Raw genomic sequence first — 24,900 nt, forward strand, 5'->3', positions numbered from 1 at the left:
GGATCAAGTAGTGTTAATGTGATAATTATGGTGAATGTCATTTTGGGAAGAGGCACTAGATACACCCTTCGAAGTAAATGAAGTAGACAGCTACTGAAATGGGACAGTATAACAATGGTCCCCAAATGTTTTTAAACCATCTCTTCATAGTGGCATTTTTTTATTGCTAATTTATTACATTTTTTATGCTTTATTTTTTCTGTTTCTCAATACAATAACTAAGACGTCACTCAGTTATATTGGATGATTTACTTTGGAGATATCAGTCACAGAATGGTACAAAAGTCTCTCCTTTGCAGAGATACCTCCAGTTCTCTCTCACACTTCTGCTTCGTGTAGTCTGTTGAGTTGTTCCTCATCAATCATATACTTTGATACCGGTTCTCCAGTAATATGTCTGGTGGGTTCCGAGTTGTGTGCTTTAATAAACATCTGTGCAACATCAGGGGTTTAGTCCTTGCCCAGTCTCTTACATAATAGTGCCACATTTGCAAGTATTTATAAAATCTTGTCTCTCTAAACCATATTTTGCTGACATAGACTGGTAGTCTACTAATTCCTTCACTAAATAAGAATACTATGTGACACAGCGCCTCATCCAGTGTGTATATCTTATAACTTGGGATGCTGGTTTAAAATTTGAGTCATATGCTGGACAACTAATTTTCTTTTCTTTCTTTATATCTGTCTGGATCTGAAACTTCTTTATAAAGTCTAATCGAGCATCATTTGCACCTGTGCTCTAGGTCTCTATATCGCCAATACATTGATCGTCTCTTCTAGCCTGTTGGTTGTGAGATCAATTTTTTATGTTGTCTCACCGATCTTATTGTCAGCCCACAACTCATTTAGTTGTTTCTTAAAATCTATCTGGAAGTTACATTGAAAATCAGTTGTTTTGTAACATCATCCTGAGCTCTTGCAGTCATATCTTTCAACACTTTCATTTTGTGGTTTCTCCTCCTAGCTTGGTAGCCAGTGTCTGTTAGACTATGTTGGTATTTTCTGTACAGTCACCTTATCTATCCACTTCTCCCTTTTAACCTCCTCTTTGTGTCTCAGAGCAGCCCTAATCCTTTCCCCTTTCCCCCTTCCATCATCCAACTAGTTTAGGTCGATTTTAGTTTCAATAACTTGTTGAATTTAGGGGGTTTAGCCAACCGTTAGGGGGCTATCTTTTTACACACAGACATCAAACAATTGAACACCACAAGTCCTAGCTAATTTATAACATTTTCGTAGGTTTGATAATAATGTAACACAAATGTAGTTAATATAAATATTGCCTTGTTGGCAAAACTATATTAAACTGTACATTAAAAAGTCGGAAAATTACTCTAATCCTGGGAGTTTGATGGTGTTCATTCCAACCAACATTACACTATTTGGTTTCAGTTGTGAAAGTTGTATGTTTCCCAATGAAAACAGTATGTTCTCTCAACTGTCCCATTGCTTCTTTGCATGAATATAAATTTGCATGCATGTTTTCAGAGGTTATTTGAGGGGAGAAGAGGTGTGATGAATAAATCTTGTGGTCTCACAGGACCACAGGTAAATAATGGATTTTTCTCTTAGCTTAGAGGATACTGCAGCATGGCTGTTTGGCTATAATGAAAAGGGCATGTTTTGACACTAGTGTTGGGTTCTTTGTTACTGAAAGTCTAGGCCAGGGGGGAGGATACAAAAGCTCAGCCAGGCAAACAGCAGCCACTGTGGTTAAGGTCTTGGTCCCTCGAGTTCTGTCTTATCTCTCTCCCAGTGGAGAAGTTGAGAAAAGGCCAGCAATCTCATTCCTTCAGGCCATGACTTCTTTTCCCTTTGTATTATTTCCCAATGAAAAAGTCTCCACTTTCATCAATAGCAAATGGAAAAAATACATTGCATGCTTGTATGGTATTTTTCAGCAGGGAGGAGAGAATGAGGCACAGGGACACTGTGGAGCGAGGGCACAAACGCCACAGTCTGGAGAGATTCAGCAGAGAAAAAGAAGGACGGCACAGAGAGAAGAGGCATAGAGAGACAAGCGGGGGGAAAAAATCATCATGCAGGTGTAACGGACACACACATACACACACTCATATACTCGTCAAGAAAAGAAGAAAGACTACAATTGAAATGTTATTGTTTGTCATTTATGTTCAGCAGCAACAGCAACAGCAGCAAGAGTAGGAAGGATGATGGTGAGGACGGGGACAGTCAGAGTAGACACAAACACAAAAAAGCCAAGAGAAGTAGGAAAGACAAGGAGTCTAATGAGACGTCCTCCGCTGACTAAGAGGAAATTAAAATCTGACATTCAGTCTCCCAGTGCTCTGTGGTCTCTTACAGTATTGAATGTCATATCAGAAAAATCGGAATTCAATTTTATTAGAGAAACTAGAAATATATGTACGCAGTCTATACAATATGTTTATGTTGCATCAGCTATTTGTGTTGTTTCTGTTGTTTTGCAGTAAGTTTTCTCACACAACTTTCTTTTTCAAACGACTTTATTGATTATTTAACCAAATGTACCATCATATATACTACACAGGCCGAAGCGTGACAGACAGAACCGCAGTAGATAGGCCCCAGACCATCTACTGCTACACAGAAACCAAGTCAGTTTTTTTTCTTAAAAGTAAGAAAATTAGTAAGGCCTCCACAATGTCACCTAATTAAATATTGTTTTTTTAACATGTTATGAACACATTGATTCTTTATTTTTTTTAATATATTTTTTTTCCTTGCCAGTGGTTTGATAATTTAGCCATAGCTTCTGAAATAAAATAAAATCAAATAAAAAAACAAACAAACCTCAACACAGACTACTACTTGGCAATGTGTCCTCTGGTCACAGATGAAGATGACAACCACTGTCAGTACAAACAGAATGGAGCCTATAAGGCCATACCACAAACAAACAAAAGAAACGTATTACAAGTGCTTGAATCAGTACTTTTTTAGACACCCAACATTTACAGTAAAGAAATGTGAGTCCAACTTAATGCATACCCTAATATATAACTACTGGAATTGGCAACGTGTTGTGTCTTCTCTCGATCCCCCCACCCCACTCACTGGATGCTGTGCCAGAAAATGACAGTGTCCTCTTAACAGATAACGCCCAACATCCTAGTTAGAAGTGGCTCAGGCCTGGATCCTCCCACTCCAGCGTTCTTGGAGGGGCAAGTTGAACTCTGGTAACAATCCAGTCTTATGTTTGTCCCTCTCCAAACTCCTGGTAAAGTCTCAGCTGTCCATCAGAAGTTAGATATCCATACAGCTATAGCACTATTCTAAGCTTCTCCCACACAGCAAGCTTAGGGTGGTCAGCCAGTCAAAAGCTCTGCCTTCCACATTCCTTGGTCAGTGCCACTGTAGCAGCGCTTGATGGCTTGGAGCACTGCTACAGCAGGCTGCCCGGCCAGGAGACGATGGTCAGGGTGATTCTGCCTCGAAGCTCTTTCAGAAGACGCACTAATGCTGTGTGGGTCATTCCCCATGTACTGTTCCCGTTCACTTCGAGCAAGATGTCCCCACACCTTCACAGACAGAGAGAAAGAGATTTAAAAATAAACATGTATCGACAGCAAACCAAAGACTACCACAGTACCAAGAAATTATTTGGTGGATGTAACCAAAGATAATAAGCAATATTTAAAGGCTGAATACCTTATCCTGCCATCATTGTAGGCTGGCGTTCCCTCCACGATGGAGCGAATAAAAAAGGATTGATTGCAGTTGACCTCCTCCTGACCTCCTACGATACTGAAGCCCAGGCTCCCCGAAGTGCTCCTCCGCAGGACAATGTCTTTGCAGCAGTAGAGATGCCTGCATGAGCCAAGAAGGAGATTAAATTTACTAATCTCTCAACTGCATCTTTACATTATATATACTGTGGAGTATATCCACCGTATAGTACAGAATGTATGCGCAGTAGCTACACTAGATTGCTCAAACCAGCCGCGATCAGAAGACAAAGGCCTTGGAATGAAGGTATGACTTTCCCAAGAGATGTGAAGCAATGAGATTAGTGGGACTTCTATATCAGTCTCATACAGATAGCCCAGGACTGAGTGAAAATTATATTCAAATCCTTTTAGTTGCATCACTGGCCTAGTCTACATTCCCACGGTGACTCAGTACTTGTTTCGCCTCCTAATCAATTCAGTGTTTGAAGCAGAAACACATTTTTATTTAACTTTATTTTATAAAAGCAGGAGAAGCAGTTTTTTTTTACTGCGGTCAGCGCACTGCTGTCTTCCTGACAACACATTGTAGTAAGATAAATTCTTATGCTGCAATCCCAGAGACAAAGTTTTCAGTCCTCAGAAGCTCTACTGATGTAACAGTGGTGAATATTTCAGCTAAAAAGTTAGTTTTGAAAGTATAATGGGGATTGTCTTCCCAGCTGGCTCTGTCAAAATTTCAGCTGGCACCATCTGGCACAGGGTCAAAGGGACCGGGTATGACGGTAGGACGGTCTGTAAATTATACTGGGCTCAGAAAAGAGAAAATATATACTGAGTGGATACAGGGACACCAGGTTGCTCACCTGGGAAGCTGCAGCCATGACACCCACAGTGGGGAGTAATCATCATTGGGCAGTGGGCTCTTGGTGCTATCTGTTGGTGAGGGTGTGAGACAGGGTGGCAATGGGCACTCTTGCAGGCTTTCATCGGGAGGACGCATCTCCAAGACCTTGAGCACAACAGGAGAGGAGGTGTTCTTCAGGTTGGCCACAGCTTCGCCTCGTGTCACCCCCGTCAAATCCACCCCGTTCACGTTTAGCAAGATGTCACCTGCAGGGGAGGAAGTGGACAGCACAGCTCATCCTCTGCCCGGGGTTGCTGCCCTGATAATAGCTTTTCAAAAGACCTCACAGGACAGGGACTCATCATATGTCTATTTAATATTCAGCAGCCTCCCTGCTAGAACACAAAGGGAAGGAAACCAAGCGCCACCTGTGCTTTAAAAAGCCTCCCAGTGATGAAAGTGGTGCAAAGAAAAACAGACGGCACAGTCCAGCTTGCTAGCAAGCAACTCAAAGGACACATTTACCCTGGAAGGATATGCAAATGCAAATGAATAGGCTATTACAATACACAAACATGTTTCATAAGCACACAAACAGAGACAGCTGCTGCTGCTCAGTCCCATATGAATACAGTAATGTGCACCTTGAACCATGCACAGGACAAACAGACTCAATTGCTTGCCGTTTTATGAAGTCTTTACTGTATTCTACTGTTGTGCTCCATCACAACAGTTCTCTCATTCCTCTCATAAATAGCCCCAGGCAAGGAGGGATTGAGTCTAATGACAAGCTTAATATAGTTATGCTTTAAGATGGATATGCTGGAATCAGCAGTTGGGCCTCTCATCTCTCAGCCGCATTATAGGATATAAAGACTGTTGCTATGACATCAGTTATTTGTGTGCTGCTTCATGTTTTGCTCTATTTCAGACTTGACTGATTTCTTAAAATGAAATAATTAAGTACTCCACAAATTCTCTTCTGGAACACAATAAGTCCTGAGTGCAGCTACAGTATGCAAATGTTTGTGTTTGTATCATTGTTGAAGCCAATTTGTGGAGCACTGAACCACAGCAGCACTACTGAGTTTTCTGCTGGATGAATAACCTCCGTAATGAAACAAGTGTTCATCAATCACCCTGTTTGTTATATACAAAGTATTCATCGCCAAAGCCAAATCCAAATCCATGACAGTCCGCTTTTAAGTGAGTTCCGTCGCTTTGTGCAACAGTAAACGACAACCAGACAAAACAAATACTCCATCCAAACTAAATGAGTAATTATTTGCACTAAAGCACAAAGAATTGCATTCCTTGTAATATAAAAATATAAACAATATTCTGATATTTATTAAGTGGTAATAGAAAGAGATTTGCCTTTGCGGATGGAGCCCTCCTGTCCCACCACTCCGTCGGGGTCCACGTTTGTGACATAAATAGGGAGGTCCCACCCTCGGCTGGACATGCCGCCTGCCACCGTCATACCCAGAGAGTCGTAGGGCTCCTTGGTCAGAGTAACTGTCTTCTCATAGCATGCAGGCTTCTGACAAGAGTCCTTCACAAAAAATACAAGACAGATAGAAAACAGTTGCAGTGGAGTGTAAACTATTGTTGAATGAAAATAAAATGTATTTTTAAGAACAGCAGTGGTGCTTTTCACCCAAACTGTTTTTATGCCCCATTGTGCACAGTTGTGGACACAAAGACATGCAAGTCACAAATGATTCTTATTAACACAATAACTTAAGGCCAAGCATGATAAAAATGTAATTGTTACATCAAAGGCACCTTCTATAGACTACATAATGTAATTAGATTTTTGGAGGGGCTCATTTGCATATTAATAAGGGCTGTTTTCTCTGTGACCTGTGATAGCTCCTTAATGACAGGAAGATCCAAATGAATACCTCCCATACTGTGCTATAGGAGCCAGAGTCCAATGACATAGACATGGTTGTTAATTAATGAAGGGCCTCATTAGCATAAGTGTTAATGTGTAATATATGGTGGTTATTAGAGTAGCACGTTAGGCTCAAGTGGCTCTTCATTTTGTGATCATGTTCAACACAGAGAAATGGATTTATTCAAAGACGTATGACATTCTACTTGGTTTGGTGAGCGAGGCGGCGTGTGTGTGTGTGTGTGTGTGTGTGTGCATGTGTGTGTGTGTGTGTGTTTGTGGGATGAACCGAATGAGATTTTATTTATGGCCAGTATACTTGTGAGTCAGATGGGAGACAGCGAGGGAGAGTAGACTAGTAATGAATAACACACAGACACATTGAGGTTGATGGGATGTAGCTTGTGTTGCGTCGCTAATGTGCTGCATTCACACATTTCTGCTGCGCTCGCAGGAGGAGATCACTTGTGGTCACGTGACAGACCCCGGGGCACGACACTGACACTGCTCTCTACTAATGTGCTGTATGTTTTGTGCTGTACATTACTGTGTGGTGTACTGTGTATATGAATATGTACACCATCACGAAGAGCAGAGGATGTATACAAGGTAGACCTGTCAAACTGATCATTATTGGAGTTATCTCCAGTTTCAGTAAGGAGCTTGGGAAAATCTTCTGGGGGTGGATGTTAGACTCTAAATCCTGTAGAGTGAGAGGATGTTTTCTGTGTGACAAAAAACAAAGATGGCTGACATCATAGATGCTGCCCACTGTACTGTTTGAATGACCTGCTTGGCTTTGAATGAAGTATAATACCTCCGTAGATCATTTGCACCTGAAAGGAAATATTTCTCATGGGAAGGGGAGAAGGAGGAACAAAGCTTCCTCTCAGTGTATTGGTGCTGTACTTGTCTCCTGTGTGTGTGTGTCTATGTGTGCTGCTCACCAGTAGTGTTTGCTCTATATCCACGGGGGAATATGGTGGGGGACCATCCATAGCCCACGGATCCTCTTGTAAGATGTCTGGGGTAGGCAGGCAGATCTGACGTGATACTATGAAGTGGACACGCTCTTCGCTTGCCTAGAGAGCAGAGAAAAGAAAAGATGGTTTCACATACAAAATCAATAGACATGTTACTGGCCATGAAATAATTGTCATTAAAGGGATAGTTCACCCAAATTATATAATGACATTTAATTTGTCTAGCTCAAAGCATCCAAAAGTAACTTAACTTATATTTCTTAAATATAATTTTAAGTGTTATGAATATAAGATTTTATTGATCCATCTATCCAGAAATCTTTAATTACAGGCAATGTGTGTAATTTGTGTGAATTGACCCTTTGAGAGACATATGCAGGAAACCATGATTGTCGTCCTATAAGTTCATCACCACCCAGTAGTAACATTTTGGGATTCTCCTCTCTCTGTGACTTACACTCCTGCGACTGATCTGCCAGTCCATTCACACATTTGCATGCAAGTGGTCGAGCAGACACACAGACTAACTGGCTGCCCCCCCCCCCTCCCCTGCTCTGTCATTCCTCTGAGATTTCCCCCTGGTCTCTGTAGCTCAGAGCTGACTCCTGAATTAGCCGGCCCAGCCCATTATTGCCTTAATTGGACTAATTTAATTTCTTCCCTGCCAGTTCTTAATCTCTGCCAGAAAGTGCCTGCTCCGAGAGGCCATCTTGGCTCCACAGAGACCCAGAAGAGCCATTCAGACTGCACAGACAGGAACACCAGGCCCAAAGACCCTGCGCGGTCAGCCGCAAATACACTGCAATTAACCACGATTAACCACAAACACAGCACATAGACTAGCATCAACCAGGAACTAGAGGGAGCCTCATGGCCCAGTCCATCAGGGAATCACCACAATTAAATATTATTAACTGCAGTGAACACAGACACAACAGCACGGCAAAACAATTAGTCTGAATCACTACAATTATCTTTAATACCTCAGGGACTTGGCATAAGAACAGAACACAGTTGTTTATGGGCTATAACAACTTTTTATAAATGACCTGCTATCTCATCTAGTTAAATGACCACAAGACTTTCCCCATAACCCTCGCTGGCTGACCTGGATAAGCAGAGCAGCGTGTTCTGGCGCTCCATAGCGTAGATCGTGCCCGTTGATGGCTAGCACGCGGTCGCCGACGCACAACTGTCCGTCACGTGCTGCCAGGCCTCCCTCCAGCAGGTGAAAGATGTAGACTCCGTGCTCCTCCGGCCGCCTCACTAGCTTAATTCCCAGTTGCTCTTCTGGAGTGCTTTTATTCAGGACCACGTGGATGCTGTCATCCCTCAAGGGGTGGTGAGGTAGGCCGTGAGACAGGTGGCCCCCGGCGACATCGTGGCCGTGCCCGTGGCCGTGTGGGTGGCTGTGCGAATGTGAACGGTAACGGTGGCGCTGCTCTCTGAGGACGGTTAGCCGGAGGAGTTGGCAGGGCTGTTTGAGGGTTGCCATGGCGTAGCAGTGGGGTACGTTGCTGATGTCAATGCCGTTTACCTGAGAGGGCAAAAGAAGAAGTTATCACTCAGATCACTGCTTTCTGACATGTGATAGTACTTTAACAGTTACTGTGATATACCTTCAGGATCATGTCCCCAGGCAGCAAGCGTCCATCACGAGCAATGACACCTTCTCTGTAGATATCCTGGATGAGGATGCGAACCAGGGGGGTCTCGTTGCCGCCGACAATGCTGATGGCCAGCGGCTCTGAGGGATCCACCCGTGTGATCTTAATACTGGTAACTTCACCATCAGGGATCAAGTGATGGAGCTGCGGAAGAGCCAGCACTATGGGAGAAGGTAGTGAGAGGAAAAAGGCTGAGTTTTGGCAAGGAAAAAGGGCCATTTTGAGAAACAGCCAAATAAAACAGGAGAGGAAGTGGGAGAAGTGAACGAGGAGGGGGAAATGCGAGAGAGTGTTGTACAGGGAAAGAAAGACACATCGAGGGAGAACGAGTGGTAGAGCGTGGTGGAGAAGTTCAGCAGTGGAACCAGCTGTCTCTACTCCCTCAGGTTACTTAAACAAACTTGTACAAGCCAAGAGGGAAAATTTACTTGGCTGATTATCCTGCTCGATGTTTGTATCATTAGTCACATACATCTGTACCAAGTATGCTTGGGAAAACCCTCAATTTCAAATTTCCACAATGTTATTACTTGGGTGGGGATACAAGTGAAGTTATAATACACATACACTTGTGTAGCTTCCAAACACTGCGCTGTGAAAATATGAATACAAACAAAGACCTTTTTCAAGCACTGATTCATAAATTTATGTTTTCTTTGAAATGTAAAATTAATCTGCCCATGGTACAATCCTTTATCCATATGTGTCAAGAAAATATGCTGAAAATTCAAACTGGGATTGGTAGCAGACTTTTGTTTTCACTTCAACCCTACCAACATATAGTGTCCTGCCACAGCAACAAATGCAGGACTTTACTTGGCAAAATAATGTATCCAAAAAAACCCTGATTGGAAGTTAATATTTCTAAAAGAAATGATTTTATTTGCTGGTTTTATCCCATTCTATTGTGCAAGCTTCATTACCCTCATTTCCAGTAAGGATTAGTAGTAGGGGTTGATTGATAAGCTCTTGGACAAACAGTGCTGGTATCGGTATTTATGCAACATTCATTCTAACATAGGTGGCAGCAATGCACCCTAACCCTGGTTGCCATGAAATGAGTAGAAGAAGAAAGCACTGTACAGGCTGAGGAGCGAGTTCCCAACCAGCGTGAGTCTGAGATGGAAGCAGGAGCAGGAGAGCTACCCAGAGGTAGAGAGGTCTTGCCTGAGATTGTCAGACTTTGCAAGTGTTGAATTTACAGCTCACAGGGTATTAACATGATATCATCTCTGGCTTTTGTTTGATATCAATATATAAATTAATATCGATATAGTGTTGGCAAAAAAAGTAATAGTATGCGTTAACCCAAAGGGCTAACTGGACTTATATATATTACGTGCACATCGCTTTTTTCCCCATCAACCGATCAATTGGTTGAAGAGTAGGTAGAATTCCAGTTTGCACCAAATTACAGAGAGTAGTGTCAATAAGAGTATCAATATATCAGTATCAATAAGCAGTATTGGTATTGATATCAATACAATCCTAATGATACCCATCCCTAATACCCAGCTGTAAATTATGGATGTATAAAAAGAACTGGACACGTGTAGCTTTGAAGCAAATTTGACATAGCAGCCAAACTGTGTTATTACAACATCACTCATTGCACAATGGCACAAAATGACTTTCCCCCATAGACTAACATTGTAAAAGTGATGTCTGCAAATCAGCAGATGGATTGTTTTGAGCATCACAACCCCCGCAAAATGACTTCACTATCAGAATTTGTTCCATTCGGTCCAATCACACTTAAACTCTCGAAGAGTTATAGGATTGAACTATTTTATCCATGTTCAAGTGAGCCAGATGGCTCTAGTGAGCATGTGATTATAGAGCATGCTCAGCATGTTTTTATCCAGGTAATTTCTTTACAGTGGGAAGTGAATTTTTTGGCTTCATGTACCATTGAGCAACTTTCATAGAATAAATGTGGCCCCGCCTCCAGCACTGTATCCAGCTCTCTTCATTCATCCATGGATGAACTCATTTTAGCAGCAGGATGACACATCCTGGACTGGACCATGTGGATGTGGGTGGGGATATTTTGTGACTATTTTGGCCAACAGCCGTAGCCAATAAATGACAGAGAAGATGTATTCCTTACTTCATTTCTTTTTCTTTGGATATGAAAAATGTCTCTTATCCACCTTTCCTCATTCCTCAGTGCACTGTCTTCCTGTGTCTCTAGCTCCATTGCCTCAGTCTTTCGTTCTACTCACGCTGCACTTTCTCCATTCCAAAGTCAATATTTTGTCTTTATCGCAGCAGGTTGCTTCAAGGGTGGAGAGCACATTAACACAAGAGACCTGCAACTATTACGTAACCATTGCTTCTCTCCATCACACACTCTTTCAACCTCTGTCCTTCTTCATCTCGTCATTTCTTTTTTTCTCCCACTCCTCCGTCCATGGGGACATTACTGTCCCTTTATTTGTTTTCTTATCTCTTTTTTTCCTGTATTCACTCTTCTCTCCATTTGCTCTGTATGGATCCATCCCTACTCCACTCTCCATCCTCTCCGTCTATCTTTGTCTCTCCAGCGGCAGGCAATGAATATTTAATCTATTCTCTCAGCCTCCACAGTGATGGCCTCAGAGAATAATCTAGTCCCTGATCATTCGTCATCCTTCATTCTTACACAATGCCACATTCCTTCTCTTCTTCCCATCACGCTGCAGTTATACTTCAACATTATCCACTTTTATAGTTGACTACATTCCCTGTGCTGCACTATCACCAGGGTCAGGCTGCAGATATAACGTTAAATATCACTGGAGCACATTTTCTTTACTACGTAACATCTTATGGATGTTATGTCAAGAACACAGCTCTCTCTGGGGACTGCTCCATCAAGTTGGTGCAAACCTGTTGACCCTGACTGTGTTGGAGGGAGTTCAAGAGGAGGAGGAGGGGATGAAGAATGAGAGGACTGGGAGGAGGGGGTTGAGATTTAAAAAAAAAAAAAAAAAAAAAGTGGAAGAACAGGAGGTGGAGAAGGGAGAGAAGACGTCATCTGGTTCTTCTTCTGTGACCTCCTGCATCCTCTCCCTGGCCAAAGTGCCTCAGGCTACCACTCTCCCTCCTGTTCTGTCTCTACTGATGCATCAGTGGACTTATGCAATCTGCAGCTAAATTATTAAAGAAACATATGCTACTGTTACAATAGGCTCCCAGCCGTGTCACCCTCCTCACACAGCTGAGGAAACATCACAAATACACCGACACAGAGACACACATGTACACAGCACTCTCCCTGGAATCCTCTTCAGGGAATAAATGAAAAATGCCAACACAGCAGTGGCATTATGCAATCAAGGCACAATGCACACACAAGTATTGACATAGACACAAGAGATTGATATACAATCCCTGATACATACCTTCCTGTGGCACACTGGAATTCCTGGTATTGTCTCTCTCTTCAGATGTTTCATTGCTCACTGCGTTGCCACTCTTGGTCCTCCGCAGAACACTGAACGCCCGGTTCAGTCTCCTGAAAGAGCGGCTCCTCACTGAAGAACGGTCAAAGTTTCTGACTGCAAAGAAGACAGTGGAGAAAGAGAGGCACTTTATAGATGAGCTCACCCTCAACATGCCCAGACATGCCTGAATCTGCCTCGTCATAGCCAATCAAACAGCTTCCTCATGGTTTAATGGATATTTAGACTGAAAATAGAGTTGCATCAAAACACAAAAAAGATCTGTGTTGGTACTAGTGAGAAGATAAAATATGATCCAGGAAGTTCAAGGAGTTTTAGGGCTTATTAGATGCTAAACAGTGCACGGTAGTTTATAACACTATGATGACAGAATTTTACAGCTGTAGAAAGTTTTCAGCAATCAGTTTCCTCTCTGTCTAAATTCAATTATAGTAAGGGAAATTAGAATTGCACTGTTGGAAAAGAAAAATGTAACTGGCTATTGCAGTGTGTTGCTGGGTGAAGTTTCACTGCATTAAAGGTAGCCAGCAGAGTTTTTGACCACTAGTAGTGCTATAGAGCAGCGTTTTTATGAGAGGGTCCCTGTTTTACATCGCCCAACATGTTACACATTACTACCGCTGGTGCCATGCTTATCAAGAGTCAGATACCAGCGCTCTCTGTTTCCCTAATTTAAAGTCTGTATGCTTCCCTGTGTGCAAATCACTTCATGTAAGATAACACAAGCCAGAAATTGCTGTGCTACCTAAAACTGAGCCTGCAGTACTATCCAGTGTTTAGGGTGGATGTAAACAATGCAGGGTTAAAATATTTTAAAAGATATGCAAATGTTTTATGAGGAAGGAAACACATTCAATATGTATATTGTATCATCATGGTTACACACAATTTATTGTGAGCAATACTGAATATAAACTCAAACATGAGGTTTTTCATTAATATTTCAACACTGCACTGAAACGTTTATTCTCCTGTTTTATCTGTCTTATTGTATTTAGCCCATTTTTAATTGTATTTAAATGTATTTTATATTGTCTTGTGTTGCTGATGCTGTACATTCTGTCTTGATGCCTTTTGTGTTTTTTTGTAAAGCACTATGAATGCCCTTATTGTTCAAATGTGCTATACAAATAAGCTTGCCTTGCCTTAAACAGTACTTTGCAGTGGTCTCATTGAAATCAAAAACAATGCTGTGTTTTTTTGCCTCCAGTCTTCTTTTTCCTTTTGGTTTCATTTTTGCAGCTTTTTTCAAGAAGCCCAAATAATGCATCTTTTTTTATGGATAGAGGCTTTCAACCGGTGTCCTTTCAATTAATAAACTCAATCTGTTACAGATCTAAAGTTATATGGTTGCGTAACTGCAGCAGTGATGTAACACACAGTGGACTTTAGTGACCATGTCCATAAGAGAAGGGTTCACACCCTCCCACAGAGACTCTTGTCTGGTACTTGGCTTTTCTTAGAAAATGACAGACAGGAGCTACAGGAGCTTGCAGTAAAAAGGCAGCATCCCCAGCCTGGCTGCACCGAGCACAGGGCAGCAAGCCTCTGCAGCGCCCCTCCCTCCCTCCCTCTGCGGGGCTGGGGAGATGCAAGGGCTCCTGACAGCCACATTATTCTTTAAAAGCGCCAGCCGCTTCTGGAGCTGACAGCTTGTTCAGCATTAGTGGTGCTGCTGGTGGTGGTGGTGGTGGTGGGTGCTCAGTCGGCCAGGCCTAAAGTGCTGGTGCAGCGTCATTTGGTGTCCCCATTGCCTGCGAGCGTACAGGCAGTGGGGGCACCTCCAGTAGAGAATGGAGGGACAGAGAGGAACACTCATGACTGCTTTGTGGTTTCACAGGTGGGAGAAATAGACGGAGAGAGGTGATCATGTCATTGGGCATTAACGCACAATCGGTTTGGCTATATTTAACCTACGTCTCCTTCCATTTCTCCTTGACTGCATTATGTACCTGCCTTCTCAGTGACTTTCTCATCTAACTCTCTACTGTTTTCCACCAAGAGAGATTTTATGGATTGGTGAAAAAAGAAGGCAGAGGAGGTAATTGGCTAATAGGATTTCTATCAGTGACCATTAGGGATAACAAAGACTATATTCGAGGTTGAACGAGCGCTTGAATTTTACATTGTAATTCTGCAGGTGTAAATGTATGTTTGAACACAGATCACGGGCATCTGGTTTTGACTGGGAGACTGTGTAACTGTGACTAGAAAGCTTTCTACTCTATTGATTTTCAATCTGTCATTCTGGCAAACGCATACTCCCGCTAGCTCTCTCTCTCTCTCTCTCTCTCTCTCTCCCTCTCTCAGATAACTTCAGGGTAACGTCATGCAGGATTGAACATGACCACACACAAACACAAACATCCGTTCGCCCACTCACACTCACTCTTCTTGCCGCTGCTGCGAGCAGCCAAGCTGGTCGTGCTGCCTGACTGGCTGTTGTCCTCCATGCTGGGGTCGAAAGCAGGGTTGACCAGACCGGGTTCATCTGACAGGAGGGCCACGGCGGCCGAGGTGGGGCCATCATTTGGTAGTGTGGCGATGGTGAGTTCTGATGTGCTGTCAGTGCATTCACCCTCCTGTGAACGTCGCTTCCTGTCTGCTGAGAGGCCATAGTGAGAGGCTCCTTTACACCTGCACATATGAAAAACAAGGGTCAAAAGGTAAGTCTCAAACTCAGTACACAGTCAGTTATGGTGCAATTAACACTGGACATGATGATGAAATGGTGGGATTGATGATCTGATATAGCATGCTCTTAAACTCTTAAACAAATACAGTTTTGTGATGAACCACATTGTGAAGCAGTCACCAATAAACAGCATCATAATCACCGTAGAGTGAAAGTCAACAAAATCATGTTAACATCTAATGCAAAGGTCAGAATCTCCAGAATAATGTGAGCAGATTTTAGCATCTCCTCCTGCCCCGCGGCATCCTGCACACTGACCTCTATCTTCTGTTTTGGGATCACTTCACACAAAGACAGCTTATCTGACCTTAACACTCAAATAGAAACTCTCCCCAATACCACATACACAATAGGCTGCAACAACAAATGTTGTGTCTGGAACACATTTTCAGGCGCTCTCACTTAAAATTCACACAGCACCTCTCGGAGGATGTACCAGAAATGTCATAGGGAAAAAAATAATCTCTCCCCTTTTTTTGCCGCTTGCACACCTTCGTTGTGACAGGATCTGTAATCACATGTAGGATAGGTTTTCTCTGTGGCAGTGAGTGTGAGCATCCCTGACAGATGATTGAATACAAATGTAAGAAAACAGCCGTTACAGAGGAGAGAGGGGTGGGTAACTGACACAACATTTGAATATAAAACAGAGATTGGCTGAATGTCTTTTCTCAAAAACAAATCTAATTCCTAAGTTCCAGATGTCTTCTCCCTGTCAACAACACCGCAACCACAACACATTTACATTGCCCCCCCCCCCCCAACTCTCTCCCTCTCTCTCTCTCGCACTCACACATACACAAATACACACTTGTGCACATATTATGCTGTATGCCCTAAACAGCTTTTCACATTATTAAACTGGGAATGTTTGTGTGTGAATAAAAGATATTCCTACAGAGTATGGTATTGTATTGTTGGAGAATTTTCCTCCATCTGTAAGCCATAAAGGCTTTGAGCTGACACTTCATCAGAGACAGGAATAACACTGGCTTGTCTCTCCGGCTGTCTCTGCGGAGCCATCAGCACAAACATTAACTGGGTTTTAATGAGCTGGATCAAACCCAGGCTCCGCTTCAACAGTAGCTCAGAAAAACAAGAGGAGCGGCATCGTTCTCCTGTGCTTTTAGATGGGCTGAGCAAGTCGAGTTAAATGGGAGGGGGTAAAAGCAAGGTAAAATGGTGGCTATCATTGCAGAGCCTCAAAAGAAACAAGATTACATGCTGGTGAGCTATTTGATCCTAGGGAGGCCATCGCCTCCCTTGGGGCACCACATCACTGGAAGCAGCATTTTGTCTCAATAAGAGGGCTGTCTGAGTGGGTCATGCACTCTGTCCACATTTCCCAGAGAAAATCATTTCATCTTAAAATGGGTTCTATATCTCACTTGTAGCCTGGAGTCAGTGTCTCAGTTAGCTACAGCATTACACGAAGCTGAAGCACCTATTGATCCTATTGAACCTATGTTCTGTGACATAACACTGCATACAGTTCATGTGTCTTTGCATGTGTATCTGTACCTGTGCGTGGGCAGTACCGCTGTGAGTTATTCTTGTTCATTCAGTTAGTAAATTGAATGCTATCAAGCATGTCCATGCAGCAACATAGCACTTAACTGAGTGAAGTGGTTGAATAGGGCAATATTTCAATCAGCAGCAGAAGAGAGGGCAGTGCTGCAGTCTTGAGGGGGCAGACGCTTTTCTCGTGTCACTCACTATCAATTAGAAGAATTAAAGCAGCATGCAGCTTGAAAATACTACTGGTTCTCACATTGTGGCACCAAAAGCATTAGTTTTAAAGAATAGTAGCTCCCTTTACAAATGTGTGCCTGTATGTAAATACAAACATCACATTAAGTCAGTCTTTCTCTAATCAAAACAACGTCTCTTAAAAAAACCCCTTATTATTAATGCTTTTTTATTATTAAAGAAGTGAAAAAAGATTTTTTTAAAAGCTCCTGTTGTCTCGCTGAAGGGCTGTGTCGGTGTCTGTGTTTGATTGACAGTCGGCAGCTAGCAGGTAAACAAGGCTAAGTAAACAAACTGAATCTGTAGCTTACAAGCCGCAGGCAGACAGTGTGTTGTTGTGTTGTTAGTGGTGGTATTGAAGAGTAAGGAGCACGCCAGCATCTAAATTAACCACAATGACATTTGTAGGTATGTTATGCTGTTTGCTGTTTAATGTGCTGCAGCAGAGCAACTAATTACTAAAGCCATCTGAATGTTCATCTAGTGGTTTGTTCAACAAGTTAAGATGCATTTCTCTGTTTTTAATTGATTCATTTTCTCACTAAAAATATGCTACAAGTTTATCTACTGAAGTGATTAAGTTACACACGTATATTGTCATCTGACCATATAACCACAATCCAACATACAGATAGATACTATAACAACCTCTTAACTAAAGATTTAACACTAGCTCTAGCTTTAATTGTCTTTATTTTGCACCATTTAGTACTGCTGTTACCATTCCTGTGTAACAATGTCCTCGTTAACTTTAATTCCTCCCAGCCGGTGATAATATCATCTTACATATTTATGTGTGTATTCACTCCCTACCGAAGTTTCATGTAGGAGTACTGATTACCGTCTCTTCTCTGGACATTTGCTTCCTTTTAATTCCTCTTTTTTGGCCACAGACCAGCTCTATAACCCTAAATGTTTGTCTATCACTCCTTATTGGCCATTATACTTTTGAATTGGGTCCGACACTGTCACAAGCACCAACCCGCAGCCCATAGACTGTATGAATATAAGGTGTAGCCGTGGTTACCGGTTTAACATCACTGTGCTGGGCAGGTGAGAAGTGTGTTTATAGTGTTTGTGTGCTCTGAAAGAAGTCAGGGCATGGGTATGAAGTCACACAACTGAAGGACTGTTAGCCTAGCATGCTAATCCTATATGGATGAGCCCCAATATTTACAAACAGTGGCGTATAGAAACAGAAAAATCAATATAAAAATTAAAATAAGTTATCTTTGAAATCAAACATCCCAAGATATGAGTGGAAAACTACATTTATAACCTTTTTTTAACTCTTAAACATTACATAACCACCAACTAACTACAGAAACATTTCATATTATTATAGACATTACACTGACTATCCCTGTAACAAACTGGCCACAATTTTGCACATTAACTATAAACAGCCTATCCAGCCATGTATTAGATTTTGAAGTCTTGTTTAAACATCACTGCACATGTCAAATATAGACATTTATATCTCGGTATTCTTTGTTTTCCAGCTGCCTAGCCTTCTCATCTGGTGCACAGTTTGCTTTTCTCTTCAGTAGATCTCACACACACACGCGCACACACACACACACACACACACACACACACACACACACACACACACACACACACACACACATCTTTCAGCTCTTGTATAAAACTTTTGGTCCAATCTGACTACATGGAATTGAAGACATTCCTTTGATGAAAAAAAAAATGGGTAGTGGAAAATGGAAAAACCACAGTCAGTCAGTGGAGATGGGCAAATACTCTTGAACACTGGTTCATTCAGTAACATAAATCTTGCAGACCACCCAGCAAAGTGTCTGTCTAAGTAGGCTACCACTAAATGCACACTACACACAAAAGTTTAGTAGGGAGTGCCTATGTGACGGTGGAAGATCTTAAGGTATGTATTTCAAGAACTTATACTTTGCTCAGATAAAGAGGATAAAAAACAGAGAAATACATTAGGAGTTATCACAGGGAACAACTGAAACAAGTAGTGCTTTATGATAAATTACAAAAACACAGAGGCTATCACAACACGGAGTCTCTGAGACAGCGGCACGCAGTCTTTGTTTAGTGTGCAGCTGGTTTATTAAAGGCTTTGTCTCCCGTTAATTAAAATCTCCTTCCTCTGAGGGATAAGAAGTGCCTTAAAACCGTAGCCATATCTCAGCTGCTTAGAGTTTTTAATATCTGAGTTTTTTGTGTTAAGGCCACAGTCTGTTCTGTCTTGAAGTTAAAGGCAGGGAAGCATGACAGAAACCCCTTGTCTCACTCAGCAGGGTGGTCATAGAGCCTTCAGAGCCAAGGTAAGCAAGCGAGTCGGAGAGATGCAGCACATAGGGAGACATGCTCGCAAAGACGTATACACACACATTCACTTTCCCTCCGTTTTTTTTTTTCTTCCCCCTTGTAAACAAACATCAGCATTGGTGTATAATGACTGAACTTGGAGTGTTTTTTGCAAAGCTATCCTTTACTTAACAAACACAAGAGCTTAGAGGATGCTCATTAGCACTGCTGTATTCGTGTCCCGGTCAGCACAGCCTCCGTTATCACATCATCTCTCTAAACCCTCGGGATCTGTGGAGAGATAAGGGCGCAAAGACACCGAAACATCCTCATCTCTCCCCTCCTTCTCCCTTATCCCCCCCCCCCCCCCCCCTTACACCCACCACCCGTCTCCAGCACAGTATCAATTACCTGTGATGCCGCCAGTGACACGGTGGTCGTGCAAGAGCGCCCTGGCTGTGACACAAACAGCCCTGTTCTTGAGATGCGAAATAAACACCAGCTCACAACTCATCAAAGCCTATGAGATTCTCCAATCCTCTTTAGGGGTGAGTGGATTATCCTTCCTAACCCAAATACTCTCTCCGCTCCCTGACTGCCACGGACAATCGTGTTGTGCCACACTCCGCATACAGTGCAAATTACCTCGGCGGTGAGGTGACAATTCCAGGTCAGGCAGTCGCATACAAAGAATGGGCTAAGTCTCGGTGCATATTTTCACATGCTGCTGCAGCTGTGTAACACAGTGCAACCACGCAAATGACTTGGCATTCAAAGCCTTATTTATTCACAAAGACACCCTGTGTTTGTGAGGGTACCTCCAGCTGACCTGTGTAATACCCACAATATGACTGACTTGTCTTTATTCTCATCTTCCTACCGCTTGATTAATCTGAAAGCAGCAGTGAGCAGTTGTTCCTGACAAGCTCTGACTCCAGCAGCCAACTTTCTGATGCTTAAGAAAATATAGCAGCAACACCTGCCATGTAAGACACCGAAAGAAAGGAAAGAATCTGCTGTTGCAATGTGAGCCAGAAGGTATGTAGCCTGCAGGTTCTTCTTCTCACTGAAGAATGTGTTGAATACAATATGCAAGTTTATTCTTGGAGCACTAATGAATACAGGAATGTAGATGGTGCAATATTTAATGACTTCTTAGTGCCTCTGATCATTTTGGTGCATGGAAACATTTATGTCTCTGCAATGCTGTGAACTAAAAACATTTTTTTTTTTTCTTTGACCAATATACTGGGGACTTAGAACTGAACAAAATACGGTACAAATTGGAAGAAAAGCCAGGAACAAACTCTATACCCTTTTCCACCACATGTCCTGTCACTTTCACTATAAAGTTAAACAATGCAAAGAAAACAATCTGTAAATTCCCTGGGATGTTTTATGGCCCCTGGCTTGATTCAGAATGTACTCCAGCTGATTCAAGAGATGGACCTCCTGAGAGAAAACTGTCTAACCATAATAGCTTTTGGCTGAGACACAATAAGGAGTAACTCGCTGGAAAAAAAAAGAAAAAAAATACAGGGCTCTGGGGAAACACCTGTGGCTGTAAGCTTGTGACACACATGCGCACACATGCTCACACAAAGCAGACAAACAAGGATGCTGGTGCAGTGTGGGGAGGGGGTGGTGGTGATCATTAATTGAATTTATGTTGATAAAGCCATGGACATTTTTCCCTTGATTAGATTAGTATATCAATTGCTCCTTTATCATGCGCTTGGGAACTTGCCAAACGCATAAAGTAAAGTTTGATTGGGATGGAATGGACAGAATGATAGATAGATACATAGAGAGAGGGGAGAGCGACATAAAGACAGACAGAGTAATCCAGTTAATGATGAACTAGAGGAGTGTTAATCAGAGGATGCGCTGGTGTGTTGATTGGATCCGCCTGCTGTGAGGGGTAATCCCATCTGCTGCATGAGGAGGGGGGTGAGACCGCAGCTAGAGGGGACAGTCTCTGCTGTGGGAGGGAATTTTGTCTAAGCTTGTTTCCAAAGACAGATCTGCTAAATTGAGGTAGGAGGTGAGGCTCTGTTGGGTGTGACTTCTTGCTGCCTTTGAAGAGCTGTAAAGCAATCAAATGTGTAGAGCGGCCCACACGGCAGATAAATCCTGTCTTTGTGTTTGAACTTTCCATTGTGCTCCTGTGCAGTGAGCAGTGGCTCGGCAGGTTTGGCACGCTCACTGCATCCGTGTGTTTACGAGTGCAGAGACTAGGCCTCCCAGCCTCCCAGCCATCGCTGTGCCAGTCGAGTCAGCCTGTTAGACACAGCCCAAACTCTGAGTCATGCTTTTTCAGCCAATCAATATGTACGATCATCAGTCGGGCCGTGACCTCATGATCAGGCTGGGAGGGCATTTATGCAGCATTTATTGTGTCAGTGTCTGGTTTCAACCAGGAAGGCATCTCACACTCTATCAACAGGGAGGAAGAGCACAGGAAGTACTAGAGCTGATTTATTCTCTGTTCTCTGGCTGAGCTGGATCGCAGCTTACTAATGCACCTGACGTACTGTATGTCCAACTCACCAGTGGCTGGTTTCCAGCCCTGCAGTGAAATACTATGTGTACATTTCTCACTGAAGTGCAGACAACTCCTGTAATCCCCCTCCGCACTACAGTGCATGATCATAGAGAATCCCCACTAGGCTGCTGTCCCACATTGCTCTTGGCACCTTTTAGCCTATATTTCTCACTCTATGCCACACTAGCCCTTGGCAGTGTCCTGGTTCTCTACCTCCACGTGCCATGGTACAACTGCCTGAAATGCAGCCAGCACTGGTCAGCCCAACCCAAAGCCCTGGCACTCAGTAGGGCACTGTTCACGTGAGAGATTAACTCTGCACTGCTCTCCCCTCTGCTGTCAGTCACACTCCGCTGGCTCCCTGCACCGAAGGCCGTTCATATGGAACCTCGCCTACAGATTAGCCTGCCGCAGACAGGAGACAGTAGAAAATATTCCATGTTAAACACGACAAGCCTCAAAGACCCTTAATACCAGCCAGTCAGAGGCAAAGGTTAACAGACACCTATTTTCACAATACACCCATCTGCAGTGACACAGCTTAGAAAGTAGGGCACTTGATGTAAATGATTCAGCTAGGATATGAAAGTGCACCGCATTGCGGAAAACAAATATTATGCATTTAAGTTTAGAAAAAATTTAACGTAGTAAAGCACGACGTACCAAACTCAATCCCGTCTTTGAAGCTTCCGTGCGTGATGACACTAATACCTGCTCACCTTGCCACATTTCTGCTTGAACAGAGAGACATCTGACAGGAAGGCTCTGCTAAAGTAAACACTCTGACCCGCTACTCACTTCTGTTCATGAATAAATGAATACATGCATAATTAATCCGTTCTTTTGCGACTGTGTATTTACACAGGTGTCGCGCACACTTTGATTTTACGGTACATAGTCAAATATGTGTCTTGGTATGTTGCTCCATGCCTATTTGTTTTACGTGAAGTGTGATACATAATGAGAGATTTATGCATTTGTCTGTTTGTGATTAGTGTGTCCTCTGCAATTTGTCTCTGCCCTGTCTTGCACTTCATGTGAGCGGTGCACACTTAACACTTGTGTTGCTTGTACATTTTGTCTACACATGCATATAAATGCTCCCACAGTGGATTCACTGAATGTGCTCCATACTGTGAATCCCACAAGAAAATAATTAAGGTGATTCAGTATAATCTTCTCTTACATAGCTGTGCAAGTTGTGCAGAGGGTAAGGAAGTAGGCTGTTAGCCTGATTTTTTTTATCTCTCATCTACACTCCCCCTGGCCTTCCCTGTGTTTCTGGCCTGCTAGATACAACGAGACAAGGAGAGCTGCCTCACTACTGAACAGGGATTAATATTTAATCCAAACAAAAGTCTAATTAGTGAAGCCTGCCCCACACTTGGAGTGGACAGGAGGCAGGAGAGTTCAAGGCATGGTGCGCCGCCTTTGACTTTGACTGGCATAAATAAATGACTGGTATTGTTCAGATCCAGCGAGTGCGTGGCGGCCGGGTGGCTAATCCTGTTAGGATGCGTCCATGCTGAAGATGTCCGGAGCACTGGGAGCACGCACAGTTCTTGATGATCAAACACCTCCTAGATTAGGGCTGAAAAGACGGAAGCTAAGCTAATCATAGTGTTTAAGACATCTCAGCCCAGAACCAGAAATGAACTTAGATTAATCATTAATGCTCTACAGCACTGCACTGTGATTAGCAGGAGAGGCCATGTGGGCTGTGGGGGGGGGGGGGGGGGGGGGGGGGGTAAACAAGGTCTAATGGCATGTATGTATGTGTCTTAGGAGGTATAACCACAATCTCCATGCTCTCCTGTGTGTGTGTGTGTGTGTGTGTGTGTGTGTGTGTGTGTGTGTGTGTGTGTGTGTGTGTGTGTGTGTGTGTGTGTGTATGTGTGTGTGCTTTGTATTGGCTGGTGCTGACAGTGTAAAATGGCAGTAACCATATTAAGCATTTCATCACAGAGAAACATTTACTCTCCTGCTGCATTGTTAGCTCCATATACACCCCGCATATAGCCAATATAGTCTGTATACAAGAGTGTGTACGCGCATTTATGTGTGAGCAAGACAGATTGCAGCCACTCTCATTTTTCCCACGCAATATAAACTCACTGTAGTAATCACCGAAATTGAAAGGCATCAGAGAAGAAAGAGGAGGAGGTGGAGGAGGGAGGGAGGGGGGGGACAAGCAGAGAGAGGGAGCAGGCAGAGGCGGTGGTCACACAGGGGGAGCTGGAGGCTGCTCCTGTCAACGGTATGGATAAAGACAAATGGTGTGCCACTGCTCTCTAGCCAGGCAGAAAAACACCACGTCCACGTTTGTCTGCTCCTGGTTTCTCCCTCTGTCATGTCATAATCAGCAAAAAGCTCACTGTCACAAATGCTGAGACACACAAACACACACAAACACACACACACACACACTCACTCCGTCTGACTGTCAATATTTCTCACTCGGATGGAAATTTGAGCATTTTATCTACAAAACTCACGCTCACAGATATGACCCACATACTGGGCGTGCTGGGGTGCCATCACCATGGCAGCTGAATGTATGGCCAGATGGAAGGCAAGCACAGGAAGTGACCTTATACCCCCCTGTCACCTCTCATCTCCACTCTCCTCTCTGCTGTACTTCCCTGAACTGCTCATTCACTTCACTTCCATCTCTCCTTTCCTTCTCCCCTCTCCTAATTCTTCCTGCATAGAATCAAAGTGAGGATTTCATCTCTGCTACCCTTCTTCCAACATATTCTGTCGTACGTCACTGTTCTTTTTCCCCCCACTTTCTCTTCCTCCTCTTTGGCATCCATGGCTGCCCAATACTACGGGCTCTTGGTGTCTGCAGGAGCTAAAGCCCCACTCAGCGGAGAGAGAGCATACAATGAAATGAGGGGATTTGTGAGGTGCTCCATTGTTCCATGTATTCATGCAGTATAATGGGACATTTCCGTCAGACTGGAGAGTGGAGCAGTAGCCCAGCTCAGGAATCAGAGAGCCCTGGCTTCACATGGAGCTTCTGAATATAGTCAACATTAACTCCCACACAATGAGAGTCTGAGGGCCAATACGGAGCAGAAAACACAATCCGAGGAAGAGGAG

General features: G+C 43.2%; 1 protein-coding gene across 1 annotated transcript in view; it reads right to left on the reverse strand.

Annotated features, from left to right (window-relative positions):
* Nucleotides 1–3,338: 3,338 nt before the first annotated feature.
* lnx1 (ligand of numb-protein X 1) overlaps nucleotides 3,339–24,900 on the reverse strand; it is a 29,086-nt gene continuing 7,524 nt past the window's right edge. The window contains exons 2-10 of the mRNA XM_053321793.1: nucleotides 14,904–15,151; nucleotides 12,455–12,610; nucleotides 9,021–9,229; nucleotides 8,510–8,938; nucleotides 7,366–7,500; nucleotides 5,896–6,073; nucleotides 4,538–4,784; nucleotides 3,655–3,813; nucleotides 3,339–3,524 (exon numbers count right to left, since the gene is read on the reverse strand). Coding sequence (XP_053177768.1) covers nucleotides 3,389–3,524; nucleotides 3,655–3,813; nucleotides 4,538–4,784; nucleotides 5,896–6,073; nucleotides 7,366–7,500; nucleotides 8,510–8,938; nucleotides 9,021–9,229; nucleotides 12,455–12,610; nucleotides 14,904–15,151 — 1,897 coding nt within the window. The 3' untranslated portion in view covers nucleotides 3,339–3,388. The remainder of the gene's footprint in view (nucleotides 3,525–3,654; nucleotides 3,814–4,537; nucleotides 4,785–5,895; nucleotides 6,074–7,365; nucleotides 7,501–8,509; nucleotides 8,939–9,020; nucleotides 9,230–12,454; nucleotides 12,611–14,903; nucleotides 15,152–24,900) is intronic.

This window comes from Scomber japonicus, chromosome 7 (assembly GCF_027409825.1).
Source record: "Scomber japonicus isolate fScoJap1 chromosome 7, fScoJap1.pri, whole genome shotgun sequence".
Classification (NCBI taxonomy): Eukaryota; Metazoa; Chordata; class Actinopteri; order Scombriformes; family Scombridae; genus Scomber; species Scomber japonicus.